The sequence below is a fragment of the Molothrus ater genome, chromosome 5, assembly GCF_012460135.2.
Source record: "Molothrus ater isolate BHLD 08-10-18 breed brown headed cowbird chromosome 5, BPBGC_Mater_1.1, whole genome shotgun sequence".
Lineage (NCBI taxonomy): Eukaryota > Metazoa > Chordata > Aves > Passeriformes > Icteridae > Molothrus > Molothrus ater.
In genome coordinates this window covers 48,200,272-48,218,247 of record NC_050482.2, presented here as the reverse complement: position 1 = coordinate 48,218,247, position 17,976 = coordinate 48,200,272, and the positions used below count along the sequence as shown (strand labels likewise).

At 38.7% G+C, this 17,976-nt stretch overlaps 1 protein-coding gene across 1 annotated transcript in view; it reads left to right on the top strand.

Annotated features, from left to right (window-relative positions):
- The first annotated feature begins 5,665 nt into the window (after positions 1 to 5,665).
- The window catches only part of GUCY2C (guanylate cyclase 2C), a 43,996-nt gene continuing 31,685 nt past the window's right edge, over positions 5,666 to 17,976 (top strand). The window contains exons 1-8 of the mRNA XM_036401099.1: positions 5,666 to 5,876; positions 6,811 to 6,923; positions 8,118 to 8,185; positions 10,035 to 10,250; positions 12,613 to 12,734; positions 13,602 to 13,698; positions 16,390 to 16,519; positions 17,744 to 17,879. Of these exons, the coding sequence (XP_036256992.1) occupies positions 5,666 to 5,876; positions 6,811 to 6,923; positions 8,118 to 8,185; positions 10,035 to 10,250; positions 12,613 to 12,734; positions 13,602 to 13,698; positions 16,390 to 16,519; positions 17,744 to 17,879 (1,093 nt within the window). The remainder of the gene's footprint in view (positions 5,877 to 6,810; positions 6,924 to 8,117; positions 8,186 to 10,034; positions 10,251 to 12,612; positions 12,735 to 13,601; positions 13,699 to 16,389; positions 16,520 to 17,743; positions 17,880 to 17,976) is intronic.

Sequence of the window (17,976 nt, the reverse complement as noted above, 5' to 3'; positions counted from 1 at the left end):
TCACATCAAAATGTATATATGCGTTGGGAAAGAGTTAACAGGAAGAAGACTTTCTTAATTGAGCTAGATGTTTATGACACATCACATATTTAGCTTCATCTTCTGGTAGTGGCAACATAATAGATCAGTAGGAAGATGGGGCCACCACCCAAGCTGTTGGTAATATGATGCAATTCCACTTTCCTTATCCTTGTCTGTAGTGTTCCTCTTACTAGAGTGATAACTTCTGGTGAGAACAGTCAGTGCTTTGCAGTGTAATTTCATTCTAATCTGTGCCGGCAACTAAATTATGGCAGGAACCTGAACTCTCAATAACCCATGGGAATGGCTATATTATCGTGCTCTACTATCAGGATCATGCATCACATGACCCACATGTTTTTATGTTGGTTTATAGGCTTGTTGCTTATCAGTTGCTGGTTCCAAAGGATAGTGTTTGCAAAATCTTTCTCAATGTTCTTTCGTAGTAAAAGAGAAAGAAAAAAAGATCAGTTCTGAAAAGTCAATATAGCTGCTATGCAGCTTCTATACATGAATACTATATCTATGTATACAGCTGCTATATATGTATACTATACAACTATATTAATAATAATTTACATTATTGTCCTCTAAGCCTAGATAGTAGAAGTATTGTAAAAATAATTTAAAATATGGGAAAAGATTATTTCATATCCCTGGTCTGTCTCTAATATTGAAAGTTAAAGAAGACATCTTTATGTTCTCCAGTTGACACCATTAAGTTACTGACATTAAATAAACACAGATGTTACAGTCCTGTATTTTTTTCTTTTCTGTCTGTAACCATATTTGTGATTCCAACTTCTAACAAAACTGAGAAAAGGGAAACTGAAACATTTCTATTTTATTTTTCTTCAATCTGATTTTTAGAATCTTTTTAAAGACTGCATAGGTGCTGGTAAAGTCCCAGACAATCAATATAATTTGGAATCAGACTTAGTAATAGGGGTTAGAACTTGAAAACAACATCGATGTTTTTCAGCATTTATCCTGTTGGCTAAATATGATGAACTATACAACATATAATGTCTCATGCATATTTCTTATTAAAAACTCTGTATTTTATGCAAACAATGTTGACAGCCTTGCTTATTCAAAAACATAGAGATGATAGATTTTGTGCCACTGAAATCAAGGAAATTTGTTTTCAGAGTTAGTGAGAATTAAGAACATAAGTGCATCTACTGTTATTTTTATTTAGAATATTTTCAGATTTTTTTTGTCTCTCCCTTTTTCACATTTCTCAGTTCTGCAATGCTGGAGACTTACAGTATCTCTTTTATTTTAATGGAACCTCATATTCTTGTGTACTGTCAAAGTTCCTGGCTCTGGAGAAAATAAAAAATAATGTGCAACTGTGAAAAACATAAGCTGATCGCAACAATTGTCATTAAATGACATTGAGAAATAATTGTAGCAAAATATTCAGGGAAAAATTCCATTTTGAAGGACACTGTCAAAATATGTTAATCTGCAAAATAAGATGATTGTATCACAATGCATGCCTCTTTACAAACTAGTGGCTTGAAAAATGCTACCTTGGCTGTCTTTGGTGCCAAAGAAATTGAAGACAAGCTGACAACATGTTTGTGTTATTTTCAGATTTATTAGGACTATTGTTACTAAGTACTACTAATAGCAGTTTGACTGACTGCAGGTACTCGATACTGTCACATAGGTCTTTGGCTCTTCTGAGATTTCTGGAATTTTCATTCTCTGACTACCATTGAATTTTCCAGAAGACAGAGAGAACTTCTCAGACTAGTTTTAGATCAGGAAGTCAGTGCTGATTATCAGTTGCAAATACACCCTATAATATCTAGTAATTTATAATTCAGTAAATCCTAGGGCAGAAGAAATACAGTGCTTTAAAGTACTGTAGAACCAGGCACTGAAAGTCACTTTTCACTAAAACAAATGATACAGTTCTCTGGTGAGTTAATTTGAGGTGGTATTTCTAATCTAACACTGACTATAAGATTGCCTAAAGAGAGCTATATTGATGTTTTGTATCTATACAATATATGGACAGGTAATGTTGGGGAGGAACTGAATTTTTTTCTTCAGACAAATAAATACAAGGCCCGCCTATCTGAATCTGAATCATCCCTGTGCTGCTGAAGCCAAAATAAGTGATAAACTACAGTGATTGAAGGGGAGACCTCCACGAGCTGTTAAGCATGCTAGGATTACAAAGATGAGGGTCTGAAGCTGATGTTCACTGAAGAACTGACTTCTTGGATAGACACTTGCACATAGTGAAGATATGTAACACTGAGGATCTTTTTTACCTTTCTGCCAAGATTATAGCAGTAGCTGATGCCTAGAAGCAACAGCTAAAAAGAATTGCACTGGGGATGTCAGATGCTGGGTTTTAGCACCTTATTCCTTAGACAGTGATTAAATCTCAGAACTTTTAAGGGAGAATAAATAGTTCTACAAGATGTGCTTTAAAAATATTTTGTGGATTGTCAGGAGAGGTTACCTTAGGCAGGATATTGCTGGTGTTTGAATTTCTTGCTCTGATTCTCCATGCATGAGAGACACTCTTTCAGAGGAAGGCAGAGTTATTTGCTTGTGCTTTCAGGATGCTCCCATTACCTGTAGTTCTGTTGTAAGCCAGTATTTCTAGTTAAAGCTGCAGTCACCTTCAGGAGTCATAAAGCTTTCTTTTTGCCTCCAACACATTATTTGTCTTCTGAACTTCTGAACTTATCCTTCATTGACTAATCTTGGATGTGTGAGAGCTGGCTCATGGTTGGAGAAAAGTTACTGAGATAGTGGAGAGAGTGCTCTAGAGAGATATACAAGTTTTTTTTTTGAGTAGCTGTCTGGTTTGTATCACTGTTAACCTCTTGGATTTATAAACTGCTAGGTTGGACCTTGGGAAGGAATTGTTTGGCTCCTTGGGAGCTTAACTGTGTTCTGCAGCCAGGACACTATGAATGGACTGGTATTTGTGTCTCTTCTATTCCTCAGGGCTAACAATGCCTTAAGCAGAGGCAACAACAAGGACAAACTTACATATGTTTTTTTTTTCCTTGTGGCAAGCCTATCAAATATTGTCCTTTACACATCTGACTCATTTATTTACTTTTTCTTCTCTCCACCCTCATGAACATCTATAGTAACAGTAACTGTCATATTTACAGTGCAATGACACAGCTTTTCTTTGTCTCTCTTATGCTATGAGGCAGATGTTACTGATCAGTCTGCCAGGCAACTGTGTTTGATGTCCAAAGCCCCAAGGTACAAGGGAAAGTGTGCTGTTTGGCAGGTTTCATGGAGAGTTTCATCCTAGCTGCTGCCTCCTGCCACACTCCCTGCTGCTCCACGTCACCAGATTCTTTTGTCATGGGAATTCATTGAGAGATTACATACACACCAGGCAATTAGAAAGTTTATAAGTCAACAATTAAATTTATATCATATTTTGGCTGGTGCTGTGGCATTGTGATGGTGTAGGACAAGGGAGAGAGTAAAAAGAAATGCTGTGATAAGGCTATCATTGATTTTACTTTTGTTTTTAAAGGACAGTTTCAACCTGCTAAGAGAACCAAATAAATACATTAATAGATATGAAACCAGGGAGACTTCAGTGCCATTACATACTCCCTGTGTGACCATCTGTGTAAAATACTCAGTTCTAGTTGCATTATTCATGCTGACTGTTTCTCCCAGATAGGCTAAGAAGAGTATAAAAATGCAAATCCTGCTCTGCTGAAGTTAATGATAAATCTCTTATTGACTTATGTTGGATAAGTTTCAAGGACATTGGAAATACCTATAAAATGAGCCAGTGATGAGCAGATGATTTCCACAGGAAAAGCCATGTTCCATTCCCAGTCTGTGGCTCTAGCCAACCATACTAGTCCACATGTTTACATGACAGACTGTTAATTTAGAATTACTGTATTATTAATTACAAATGCTAGATTAAATATGCAGAGATATTTATGAACTACTTTTAAATGCTGGGTCATGGTCTTCTCTGGGTATTAGATTCAAGCAATAGTAATTTGGTATTAAAACAGAATCACATAAAAAGGTCTGGGCAAATATATCTGAAGTGTATTCAATACCTTCTAAATATAGGCTTCAAAAGAAGCCATGAAATTGCAGTATTGTTTTATATCACAAGCCCTGTTACTTACATTGTTTCTGATTATTTTCATTATTTGTCTTAAATTATTTCAGGAAGATAACAAAAGTTAACTGATTTATTATCTGACAGCCTCAGTGTAGGTTTCAGTAGAAAAAAAGAACCTCTCGTATTTGTGCATAAACACCCCATATTCAGCAAAAGCAAACTCTATACTTTATTTAAATTTGTCTCCTTTGTGCCTAGAATGCCTAGAATTTTCCATAAGGCTTGTGGGTTGGTGGGGTTTGTTCGTTGTTTGTTATTGTTTTGTGGGGTTTTTTTTGTGATGGCATTTAAAATTTAGCTTTGGTCGTGCAGGTCTGAGAGTCCTTGAGCTTTGCTAATCCTTACCCGATGCGAGGTTCATCACATAAAGTATGAATATCTGGGGCCCCTATTTGAGGGGGTGAGAAAGGGTGATGAGAGCAGGGGCAGACCCAGGGCACTTTGATGCACAGTGCTGGGCGAGCATAAGTGGACAAGCCTTGTATGAGTCTGTAAGAAGAAAGAAAGGCTTTGGTCTGAAGGTCTGCAAGTGAGACATTTTTGCCAACACAAAAAGTACTTCACTGTTATAAGCTAAAGGAATGAAATTGGTAACTTATCTCCGAAGAAAATACACCCTCAATTTATGAGCTTAATCAGCAGAGATGGTGTGGCAATGTAATCAAGAGATGTAGGGCAATGCAAACATGAAGTAACCATCTGTTTTTCTCTAGGCTTTAACAAACCTTATATTTTATTTCCATTTTGGAGAGTTGTCCTTATGGTTCATTTGTCCCCTCCTCTTTCTTCTCTCAGCTTATGCATGTGATGAAGAGTTAGTGTACTTATCATACAAAGTTTCTGGTAATGTTTCAGTTTATAGCCTCAGCCTTTCCATGAGCAAACATTCTCAGCAACCTTTAGCCTCTCTCTTTTCCTGAGTTTTGCTGCTGCTAGTTTTCACCTTGAAGTGCCACCTAGTACACTGGAGGGACGGGCAGAGGTGAAGGCAGGGAAGGGAATAGGGAAGTGCAGGAGAGAGAATCGCATAGCCTGTCTTTGACTCTGGAAATTTCTTTCTTTCTTTCTTTCTTTCTTTCTTTCTTTCTTTCTTTCTTTCTTTCTTTCTTTCTTTCTTTCTTTCTTTCTTTCTTTCTTTCTTTCTTTCTTTCTTTCTTTCTTTCTTTCTTTCTTTCTTTCTTCTTTCTTTCTTTCTTTCTTTCTTTCTTTCTTTCTTTCTTTCTTTCTTTCTTTCTTTCTTTCTTTCTTTCTTTCTTTCTTTCTTTCTTTCTTTCTTTCTTTCTTTCTTTCTTTCTTTCTTTCTTTCTTTCTTTCTTTCTTTCGTCTCTCTCTCTCTCTCTCTCTCTCTTTCTCTCTCTCTCTTTCTCTCTTTCTCTCTTTCTCTCTTTTTCTTTCTATCCAGGAACAAAATCAATGTAGAGTATCTGAAAGAAAGAGAGTTAGAAGACAAAAAGAAGTGGGAGAGCACACACAATGGGTCTAAACTGAGCAACGATGAAGGAACTGGTATTGGTGCTGGCCATTTGGCCTTTGTTTTCCTCACTACAGCTGCTGAAGAAAGTGGGTTCAGATCGGTGTAACAACAACAGTTATGTGATCAATGTGATGCTCATGAATTACACGGATTTCCCATCAAGTATTGATGGTGTGAAGTTAGCTGTGGAACAAGCCTTGGAAAGGGTACGAAAGGAATTCCAGATGACAGGTAAGCCAATGGGTGTTGGTTATCCCTCTCTTCCTGTGATTTCTTCTCACACTTTGTGTCACAGTTTCCTACTCATCTGACCTTTAGCAAGGTGCTTCTTAGACAGATTCCTTGCTTGCCCATCTTATGTAGAACTTATGGAAATCATGACCTCTCTTTGTATAAATTGAAATGCTCTATAAATGGGCAGAACCATATATATTTTCATGGTGTTTGGGCAGACTCTTCCTGCATGCCTCTCTGGAGATGTTCAGCTCGGTTTGGTAATGTGGAAATTATTAAACTGGATCAGACAAGACCAGTGATCCATCTCGTGCAGTAATTGGGTTGCCATTGCTTCCTCTCCTGACTGGATTAGCCTCTACTTTCTGAAAATAATTTTCCTCTTGATCCTATCTGTTGATCACATCACGATCTGAAGTGTGAAGAATCTGCAGTCCATATTTGCCTTCATTTAGAGTCATATTGCTTTTATTTATTTTGATATTTTAACTCTCCTTTCAACATCACCAATCTACTGTCACTCTCTAGAATATCATGGGAAAAAGAGATTCCAAGGAAATAATAAAAGAAATAGTATCTATTCCCTACCTGTCCTCTAGTTTAAGAGATTTTGTCCAATTTTATTGGAAAGTGGTGTCTCAGTTACTTCTTACAGAGCCTTAAAAAATTTGTCTAGTAATGGTCAACACTAAAAGTACTTTTTACTAAAAGTACTAACACTCAACAGAAGTCAGCAGTCCACCCTGGAGTGAACTTCACGGTCACATCCATAGTAGTGGGGGTGTGGGTTAGGTTGTAGGTAGACGTTGCAGAAGCAGGGAGACCTCAGAGTATAGGGCTGCTCAGACCTGTGTCAGAAGGAGAGGGATAATAGTGTATTAGTGGTTACTTGCAATTCATGATGCTGTTTGCTTTTCCATTTGTGTTACAGGAGAAAATGTTACAGTGAATGCCATCTTCCACCCCTTTACTTCATCCTTCTATGTCTCACAAGCCTGCCGTACTAGCACCTGTGAAGGTGTGGAGCTCATCAAAACCATTTATGTGAGTAGCAGACTTCTTTCCTTCTGCCTTGGTGTGCATGTGTGTCTCTGTCTTTCCTTCTTAACCTTTGATCCTGCTATTCAGTTCCAAAGAAATTTGACAGGGAAGTGAAGTTTTTAAAGAGAAGATGTTCCTGTATGTTTTGTGAAAAGAAGTAGGCAAATACTGAAGAGAGATTCTATGAATGCTTCCAAGAGACTGCCTTCAGCTTTTGGCTCCTTTTCCTATGCTTAAGTTACCTTCTTTTTATATCTGCACAATTCTTTGTGTGGTCAGACAGCCAAAGTAATCCATTAAAAAAAAAACCCAAATAACAATTAACTAAAAAAATCAAACCAGCAACTCAAACTCTCAAAACAGCCCGAGCAGAGAAAAAAGGTCAATTTCTAACTGGATCAGATCCTGATCTGGTTCACCATCAGTTTACACAATACACCAAAAAGAGAGCTGTGGTAAGGATGGGGACGTGGGCAGAGAAATCCTTAGGCTGGCACTGTTACCAATTCAGTGGTTATGGAACTATGCCCAAAGGGCAAAGATGAAGTGCTTGCTTCTCACTAGAAATCACAGAAGTCACGTGAGAGAAACTATGTGAATACTTTAATATGAGGAAATGCTTCAGTTAAAATCAGTGCATTACAAGAAGCCAAGTTTCTGAAGATTTTCACACCTCTGAGTGAAACTTGGTCAATCCAATGAGAATTTTTAAGTCTACTAATCTATGTCTATGCGCTAGTCTTTGCTAAGAAATTGTCCCTCGTGACACAGAAAGATACAGATGAGGCCTCATTTGATGGTCATGGAAGGATTTTTTTAAATAATAGTTTCATATACACTTATGTAATAATTTTTCTGATACACAGGACCTTGTAATACCAACCACCCTGTCTTCAGCAAATGCAAACTCTTCTGGGGTGTTTAATCTCAAATGTGCACCTATAACAATATTTTAATCCTTACTTGCTGTCTGTGTCTTAACAAATGTTGTACTCTATCTTTTTTAGACTTTCTGAGGTTTTTTCCTCCTCCCCTTCATGTTTGTTCTTTTAAACTTTCTGTAGCTCCTCTCTTCTCTTGCTTTTGCTAGGTAAATTCTGTGACTCCTCATATCCTACAAATTTCTTCATTCTCCCATCCTCCTCTCTCTGCCAGTCCTCTGCTTTATCCCAAATGACCCTTTTTGATTCTTTGCAGGAAAATGGCACACTTGGCTGTGCTGTCATAGGACCCGCTTGCACTTATGCCACCTTCCAAATGGTCTCGTAAGTACCAATTCTTCCCCCTTATATTGTGATGTTAAAGATGTCAGCTGCTGAACAAAGTTGTTTTGTGAGCATCAAACCTGCAGAGACATTGGTTTAGAGTACATCAGACACCTCGAGTTCTACAGTCAAGGCAGTAAGACTTTTATGCATAGACACTCTGTTTGGTAGGTGGGAAAAAAAACCCTTCCAAAGCCCAACTTTAGTAGGGAAGTTGCTAACTCCTGACAGTAAGTTGAATGATTGATTGATTGATTGAGGAGCAGCTGGAGAGCAGCCCTGCAGAAAGGGATCTGGGGGTGCTGGTTGGCACCCCCAGAGTCAGCAGTGTGCCCGGGCAGCACAGAGGGCAAACCCTACCCTGGGGTGCATCAGACACAGCATCACCAGCTGGTCAGGAGAGGTGATTATCCAGCTGTACTCAGCAGTGGTGTGGCCTCACCTTGAGCATAGAAAGATGTGAAGGTCTTTGAGTGCTTACAAAACTGGTGAAAGAGCTGGAAAGCATATTCTGTGAAGAGCTGAGGGCAGTGGGTTTGTCTGGTTTGGAGAAAAGGAGGCTGAGGCGAGACCTTGTTGCTTTCTACAGCTTCCTGAAAAGGGCAAGTATAGAGGGAGGTGCTGATGTCTTCTTCCTAGGATTCAGCAACAGGACAAGTGGGAATGATTCAAAGCTGTGTGTATAGGTAGGACATTAGGAAGTGTGTTTTTAGCAGGAGCATGGCTGAACACTGGAACAGCCTTCCTAGACAGATGGATCATACCTTAAGCTTGTCAAGTTTAAAATGCATTTGGACAATGCAGTTAGTAAGTTCTCTAGTGGAAGGTGTCCCTGTCCATGGCAGGGTGATTGGAACTAGATGATCTTTAAGGACTCTTCCAACCCAAACCATTCTAGGTTTCTATGAATAACATCCTGTAGCTTTTGGTCAGTCCTGATTATTTCAGTATGATTTTTGTAGGTCCCTTTTAACCAAAATAATCTATTCTCTTTTATTCTGAGTCTGTCAGGAAAAAAAAAAAAAGAAGCCTGTTTAATTAGTGAATACTCCCCTGTCATTATATTTTACATCATCTATGGCTGTTTCTATTGCAATAAGTAAAACCCCTGTAGTTGGGTAAGTGAACTTTACCTGGAAAATAAAATTTTGTCACAATAATGCCAACAACTCTTACAGCCATGGTTTTTGCAGGCAAAATTCCCTGTTATAAGAAAACAGCATACAAGAACAAAAGCATTTTGAGTTTAGTCTGATAACATCGCAGCATCCAGAAATGTACTTTCGTCCTTAAAAGCTTACTGTCTCTGTATATAAAATGATTTTTGTTTTACAAATTCCTTGTCAGCAGAGGGTTGCCTTAATTTTTTTCTCCCTGACTGCTGCTGTTGCACAGCTCCTAAAATACACCTTTGTGAAACAAAAAGATTTTTCCTTTGAATTGTAGAAGTAAAGCTTTTTTGACAGCAAAAAGCTGTCACCCTGCAGCACTGTCCCAATAGGGAGATTAAATCCATCCCATGGGAATGGCATCCAGGTAGCAGAAGCCTGTCTTGAGCCTTTGGACTCCTGTCATAACCCTTGGGGGTAAAATGGTGTGTGGTACCCAAAAGGGTAGGGGTAACTGGGAACAGTGCAAGAAGATGCCTAGAGCAGTTCAACAGGGCTTTTTGGTACCAATACAGGCTTGAAATCTGCTTGTGACCTTGAGGAACCTTCTGGTTCAGGTTCAAATTAACTGTGTTACACTAACTCAGGGCACAAGAGGAGAGGGAGGTGAGGATGGAAATCGTAGCTGCCTTGGTGCAACAGCAATCTGTTCAGACTTGTCCTCTTATCTTTTTCTTCAGACTTGAAACAATACTGAGCCTGCCTATGATCTCTGTAGGGAGTTTTGGACTGTCCTGTGACTACAAAGAAAACCTAACCCGCCTTCTGACCCCAGCCAGGAAACTGAACCAATTCTTCTTCCATTTTTGGAGACATTCTCAGCTGCCATTCAAAACCACAACCTGGGAATCTGTCTACATTTACAAGAGAAGTGAAACCTCAGAGGCATGCCTCTGGTAAGATCTGGATCCACCTCTGACCCTCTGACCTCTGATAAATGCTGTCTCCACCCTCAGACATGGTTTCTGCAAAGTGTTCTCTCAGTCCTACACTCTGGGAGGTGCCTTACTACTACCAAGGAACAAAAGAAGGAAAAGATGGATTGTAGCTTTTAGCTGTAGGACTTACCCGAATGTTTCTCAGTCTGTTTTAAATATTTGCAAGCCTTTGCTTTTCCTTTGGACAACGTAACCCACATGCTGTCTGTGATGAAAATATTTGTTTACAGCCTCTTAATATAAACAGTGGGACATGAGAGGCTCCTCCACAGGCTCCCCATAGATGCCTTTTTAGGTCAGGGTCTTACTAAGTTCTTAAAATATTTCTCCACATTAATGTCCTCAATATGTAGGTGTTATTTCCAAAATTCAAGCTTTACATTTCTTCAAGCAAAATTACCCCAGTGATTGCAGAGTTTAAGCTATATTCTCACCAGTTTGGAGCAAAGGAGACAGCTTTCATTTTGTGACCTGAAACATCAGGTTGTGCTTGGTTCTCAGAAGTGCTGGATTTTCGCCTTGCCTGAAAACAAAGTCTGCTTTTAGACAAATAGACTCTTTAATATACTGGTATTTATAAATACTTTTCTATTATTGAGTCTTATTTAACTTTCAGCTCACGTGAGTGTGTCTATGCTACTTTGATTTTTTTTCCCAATTTTGGGATATTAAAAGCTGATTTATTAAACAAAATCTAATTTCTCCTACTAATTTTATAAATGTAGCTGAGAAGTAGCAAAGAGTTCATGGCAATAACAATTATATGTATTTCTAATTTATAACCTGAGAGACTTGCAGAATTCGAAGCAAAATTTATGACTGTATTTGCTTCAGATTGATAGAAGCATATACTTACGGATTATTTTGGATACAGAATTAAAGAGTTTTTTTTCTGAATTAGGAAACCTAAATCCTTATCTCCATTTAACTCTTCTGTAGGTATTTATGGACTTTTATTTTTTCCTTCTTCTTTCTTAGTATAGATAGCAACTTGATCACATGATATAATTGCTATGATTACCTCTCTTTGATGCTTTGAAATATCAGTGCACTTCGTTCACCTCTTACTACAGACCCTACTCCTCCACATTTGCAGCTGTAATTGCCAATGCACTACACACGCTTTAGCTAAATCCCTTTAATTCTGCAGGTTTCATACCTTTCAGTAAAATAATTGCATGGAAGCTATTTCTGACCTTTCCAAGTTTTTCTTATTTCACTTTTTTAAATGCTTCTGGCCAGGACCTTCTTTATGACTTCAGAATTGTTCAAGTCCCTTTATTGTTGAATCAACAACAAAAAAATTAATTTTGTGTCTCTGCCCACTTTTCATCCTAATTTAGTTGTAACCATGTATCTCATCCTGCCCTAATAGAAACTGTCAGCGTAAAGGTTTTTGAAATCTAATTTGAAAAGATCCATTTTCTCTAAAGCACAAGTATTACTGTACGAGCTAATTGTTTTTTCCCATATACATATAAAAATAAATGAATACCCACAGTGATAGCAAAATCAGGTTATGTTTTAACTATGCATATGTTTCTGTAATTAGCAGTTAATGATTCTGTTCCTGGAGAAAAAAAGGAAGTAAAAGGTATTTAGTAGCTCATAGGACTGAGATCTCAGTGCTGGTAGATCAAAGGTTATGTAGTTTAAAAACAAAGGGAGTTCTTTTGGTTTCTCCTCTGCATTAACTTTATTTCAGATAGAATATCTCTTCTCAAGAAGCGAGAGTAAAATTGAGGAGCTGACTGTTTTTCCTTAATCTTTTACCAAACATTACTTACTTGCTTTTTTTGCTGAGCTCACTTTTTCCTTCAAGTTTTAAGTGATTCTGTATAGGTTTCTTGTTGCTGCTTTTCTTCCTTTGCTTCTCTCACAGTCAGGGTACATGTGTGATTTTTATCTCAGTTCTTTCCGTAGCTCCTGTTTAGTCCTTTGGACCTTCACATGTGCCTTCTTAGATTACCATTGATGTCTTAAATAGCAGATTGTCCTGGCTCTGCCTCCCTGTTAATCTCACTTCCTGCAGTTTCCCGTATCCCTGATTTATTTTTTCTTAATTGTTAATGTCTCATTAGATTATTGCAATTTCCAAATTCACCCTTCTATAACCATGCTCAAATACCTCTGGTAGACTTTCCAAGCATTTCTGCATCTTTCATGCCATGTATTGGTTCTTTCACTTTTATTGCTGCAGAAAAGGTTTCATACCAGCTTATAAACACTCTTGTGTGCTCTGAACAGCCTATCTTGCACATCTTAGGAAAATGTGAGGAGTTAGCAATTTCCTGACGATATCCTTGCTCCTTTGTGCCAGGTACATGAATGCTTTAGATGCTGGAATCACAGAGTTCTCTGAAAAACTCAAGTTCAAGGATATTTTGAGAACTCCAGAGCTGCTTAGAAAAACTGTGAAAAATCCAAACCGGAAGAGCAATGGTAAGGAGGGGTTGAGGCTGCACTGTTCCAGCAAGTGAGTTGCTTTTCCAAGGAACTCAAACCCACCCCTTAGTTAGGTTATAGGGGAAGACTTTCACCAGAAATGGTGGAAACAAAGATACACCATTTTACATGGATGTAAAGATAAAATGGCACAAAGTTCCTAGATTCCTCTCTTCGTCCTCATAAAATATGGGGGAATATCCTGGTTCCAGAGAGCTTTTGGGGTACATTATCCCATCTAAGCACAAGCTCTTTTTTGTGAGAGATTCAGAAATCCAGGTATCACAATTTCTCTAAGAAGGGCTTTAAATACTACAAGAATATAGATACTGCAAGCTCTCTATCACTCATGTGTTTGCAGCCCTGGTACATTTATGGACCTCATTTTGATATCAAGGGGCACTTCTGGGAATGATTAATCTAAACTAGAAAAATGAATGAATAAATACCTCATCTTCTCCTAAGACTAAGCACCTGTCATCAGCAGGCCAAGTGACTGTGAGAGTAAGCAAGCTAATGGAATCATTACTTGGAGGCTATTTAACCCAGAAATGTTCATGTTGAGTAGCTGTTATGGCACCACAACTCCTAATGCTTATTTGAGTGGGATAATGGTAGTGCTCTGGTGCAATCAGACAGAAAATGGTGCAGGTGTTGAAGCACCTTTTACCACTTCCCCTCAGATATTGTGGCTTTACTGCAGAGAGGCTGGAGCTCTGTGCCTGGGCCCCAGTACAGCACAGACAATGTGCCTTAGCCCAGAGTTGCTCTACTGCCTGCTACTCAAACATGGGGGAGCAGGCAAACACCCTCTTCTTGTCTGTAAATCTCACCAATCTCTCTCCATTTTTGCCCATTCTGTAGTGATCATAATGTGTGGCTCTCCAGAGAACGTCAGCTCAGACCTAGGGACGGAGAAGGTGGATAATGACATCGTTATCATCCTGATAGATCTCTTCAAGTAAAGTATCACCTTTGTTTTTCTTCTTTTCTCTGCAATTTGCTGATGGATATAGCTAATGGAAATAGTCTGAGTGGAACTGGTTTGTTGAAGAAATGTTCTCTTACAAAATGTTTTCTATTTCCATCTTTCCTCATGTCTTGCCATTTCTATAACATGTGTAGTGTTTAATTCATGGCACATCCTCTACAAAATCCCTTTTGGTTCATATAATATTTTTCTAAGGCAGCGACAGAGCAGGTAGGTTTAATGCCTTCCTGGGGCTCCTCAGTGCAGGAAACCATGAAAGAAGCACAGAGTCCAAAGTCAGAATGGACGTGAGATATTGTCTATTTGAGATATGGTACATTTTTCATACACTCTGCTCAACCAGACAATTATGTAAATAGACTTACAGTATTTTCCTAGACTCCATTTATTCAATTTTTAAATTATTTATGTGATATAACTGTTCTCCCAGTTAATAACTCTTGCACTTTATAACCATCGCCTCAACATCTCTATAACCACAGAAACATAACTTCTCAGAGAAGCTTCTTAGCATGCAACCTTGGTTTTCTATTGTTTAATTTTCTCTTAACATTGCTAATTACAAAACTCTTTATAGAAGATGTCTGACAAAAATTTGCTTTACCAATGGTATCCTCAAAAGCCTTGGCTATATACGAGGACTGAGAACTGATCTCTGGCCCTAAACCTATGTGACACAGCAGAGATTACATTGGTACAACTAAGTGTAGATACCTAAACCAAATGTTTTTTGTGTATAATCCCAGTTGTCATAGCGAGTCACAGTCTGGGAGAAAGTTAATTGCCTGGGGCAGTCTGGTGGGATGGATGGATGGATGGATGGATGGATGGATGGATGGATGGATGGATGGATGGATGGATGGATGCAAGGCAAATGTGTGTGCCCATGCCTTGAAGTTACTTCACTGTTGGTGTAGTAAAAAGATTCCATGAACTTCTAGGGCCAGTGGGACTTCCCAGCTCTTGTGTCTAAAGATGACCATAACAGGTCAGTTCTAAGAAACTCTGGGTTAATGATTTCAGGGATTTAACCTTTGGTTCCTAAGTGGATCCTGTTCAGGTTTTACCAGGATCTTCTCTATCCTGTACGCTTTCAATTTCACCATATCTATTTTTCAGAAGTGCCTTTAAGAGCTTTTGCATTCCACAATTTTATCCAGGCATTAGAAATTCCCATTTGCTTTTCCTGAGGCAACTGGCCTCAACTCTTTTTCTTTGCAAATGCATAATGGGAACAGTGTATGTGAGTGCTTTACCACTGGTGTTGTAGGTATAGATGTTGCATTACAGTAGGTGAGGGTGATTAGGGGATTCTTTGCTGTGATATGCATCCTGCTGATATACCCAGCTGCCTCAGGCTTTTTTATATGCTGCTCTTCTTAAGCTTTCTACAGACCCCTTATTTTGCTGAGTATCTCGAATCACACTATTTTTCTTAAAAAAAGCCCAACAAAATACAGACAGATGTATTAGATGAAAACTGAAGCTGTAGGAGGGAGAATAGGCAAAGTCCCATGCTTCTCCAGGGGTGAAGTGCCTCTGAAAAAGTGATTGATTTAAATTTTCTTCAGCTCCGAGTTGTCTGGCAAGCAGGACACAAACACAGTCTTTAAGTCTCCCTCAAGAGAGGTGGGATGCTGGGGGATTATCCAGTCTGGTGGAGATTAATGAGGTTTTCTTTTCAACTGGCTAGTTCAGCCCAAGCTTGGATGAGAAACATTTTGAAGTTCTTTAGGGTGAAAAGTGCATTGTAAAAGTCAGAAGGTTCAGGGAAAGGCAGGTACAGGGCTGTGGTGTAAGAATCCAATCAGATGGCCAGTCAGTACTGACTGACAAAATAAAAGGATGATCAAACATGAATAATGGGAGAAGGCTCACACAATTATTTTCTTTCTCTTAATCTAGCCATAGCAATGACAGATGCTGCCAGTTGACACTAATATCTATTCCTAAATTCTTCTTTAACATGTGAGTCTGGTGGTGGCCAATTTGTGAAGCACTTTCAGATGGCCTGTCAGAGTGATGAAACCAAGGATACCTGAAAGCTACAACATCTTCTGCTTGTTTTAGCAGAGTTTTCAAGTTGACACAGTTTCCTCTGATTTTCCTATCTCACTGAATTAAACAAATGAATCAATAATCTGCTCTCTGCACCTCTGTGATTGTTTCATTCCCTTCTGTTAAATGCTTTTAGTGCAACTCCTGCTGTGCTCAATTCTAGCAGGAAATATCAAAATTAGAGGAACAAGCAAAAAGAGTGTGGAAGAGCTCAGAGACAGGCACAGTAACATGAAGAAACTGATTGCGGTATTGTAGATTCCAAAGAGAAACTGAGTTTTAATAAATATAAACTCCACTTAAAAAAAAAAGAGGAAATAAGCAGGGTAGAAAACAGTTACAATAATAACCGTAGTTCACAACAACCTTTGAGTGTCAGATTGGCAGATTGCCTTGATACTACCTTTTAATATATTTAGGCACAAATGCTAGCATCAGGGAATGAATGATATAAAGAGTTGTGTGCATTATGAAATTTTATTTTTAGAACTACTGTTTTAACCTGTTAAATAACAGAACTGTTGGGAACAAGTGACTGATTATCATGGATACTACTGAGCCTGTTGTTCAGTGTTCATGGGGCTCTTGTGCTTTGCTTTGCAGTAACGTGTACTTCAAGAAGAACATCTCAGCTGATTACATGCGCAATGTACTTGTCCTGACTCTGCCACCAGCTAATTACAGCTACAATACTGTAATTAGAGACTATATAGAGATGGAGGACGACATCCTGGTAAGAACACTATTTTATATCTGATTATTGCATTTGGTTCATTCCTGTTCATGTATGAGGAAGTGAAAACTAAAAATGCAGCTGTAATCATCCCCTGTCATGCTTCTAAGCTGATATTCCTTTATATTATTGCAGGATGGTATTTTTTTCCTGATGTAATGATGTCAAAATGTAGTATCATAAGGCAAATCTGCAGGATGTCATGTTCCTGCTTTGTGAAGTTCAACTCAAACTTCTAATTTGTTCTGCAAGTGTCTTATTCATGGGGCATGAGGGAGACTTACAGGCACATGCTTTTACCACTCCACATCTGAGTGACTGACACTCTTACATGTAGCTGCAAGGCATCACTCAAGAAAGATCTGTACATGTAATTGAGATGTGAGCATGGAAAGTTCAGAACTAATAATTGTTGAATAATTTGCGCAGATATGTCTAAGAGATGACAACCATTGCAGTTTCTTTTGAGTGGCTTTCCAGATAAGCTTCAAAAACAGGAAACTTTTTTTTTTCCATCGGAATAAGGGTTTTTTTTTAATTTCCAGAAAAGCAGAACCTGTGAATATGCTGTATTTGTTTAGTGAAACTGATATTCCTGCTATCTGCCCAGGAAAGGAACCAGATCCTTCTTGTATAGTTTCTGCATCCCAGGATTTGTGGCTTTGAGCTCCAGCTCTCCAGCAGGCAGCCTGAAGGTTCTGGCTGGATTTACAGGGCTTCTAGATCCCCCAGCCTGGGCTCAATGCTTTTTGGGTGCCAGCTCTATGGCAGGCTGCTGGAAATTCTGGCATAGCTCTTTGCCCCTGAGCTGTGGCCACTGGGAAGCCCAAACTTGCTGGCACCACACTGAATTATCTGCACAGAAACTCATATCCAAAGCCAGGGTCTTTGGGACACACTTAGCAAAGCAGAACTGCCAAGAACCTACAGTGTAGGATTTCTTGAATCCTTTGCACCAGGATTAGCATGCCAGACCTTTACCTATTGGCCTCTTTTAAGTTTTCAGCACCTTCCTGTCTTCATACATCAAAAATATATTTTGTTTGCCTTTCTTTTTTGAAATGAGAACTCTCACATGGCATTGGCCATCTACTCACACAGTGTTCAGCAGATTCTGGTCTTCTCTGCTGGAGTTTCTGCCAAATGGAGCCAATCAAGGTTATTATAGCCTTATGGCAGAAACAGGAACTCTCAAACAGTCATTTTTGTTTTCTTTTGTTCCAGATGGAAGATGACTTTCTTGCTGGCTATTTCAATGCAGTGTTGCTGTTTGGACATGGTGTCAAGAAATTTGTCATCTCACAGAGCCCAATGTCACCTTTCAATTTAATCCGTGAATTCCGAAACACCACTTTTGAAGGTAAAAACAGTACTGTCCTTTGCAGGGTTCACTAAATTGATGAGGGGAAAGAAATTTCATTTTAAACACTCTTAGGACAAGTCACTTCTACCCTAAA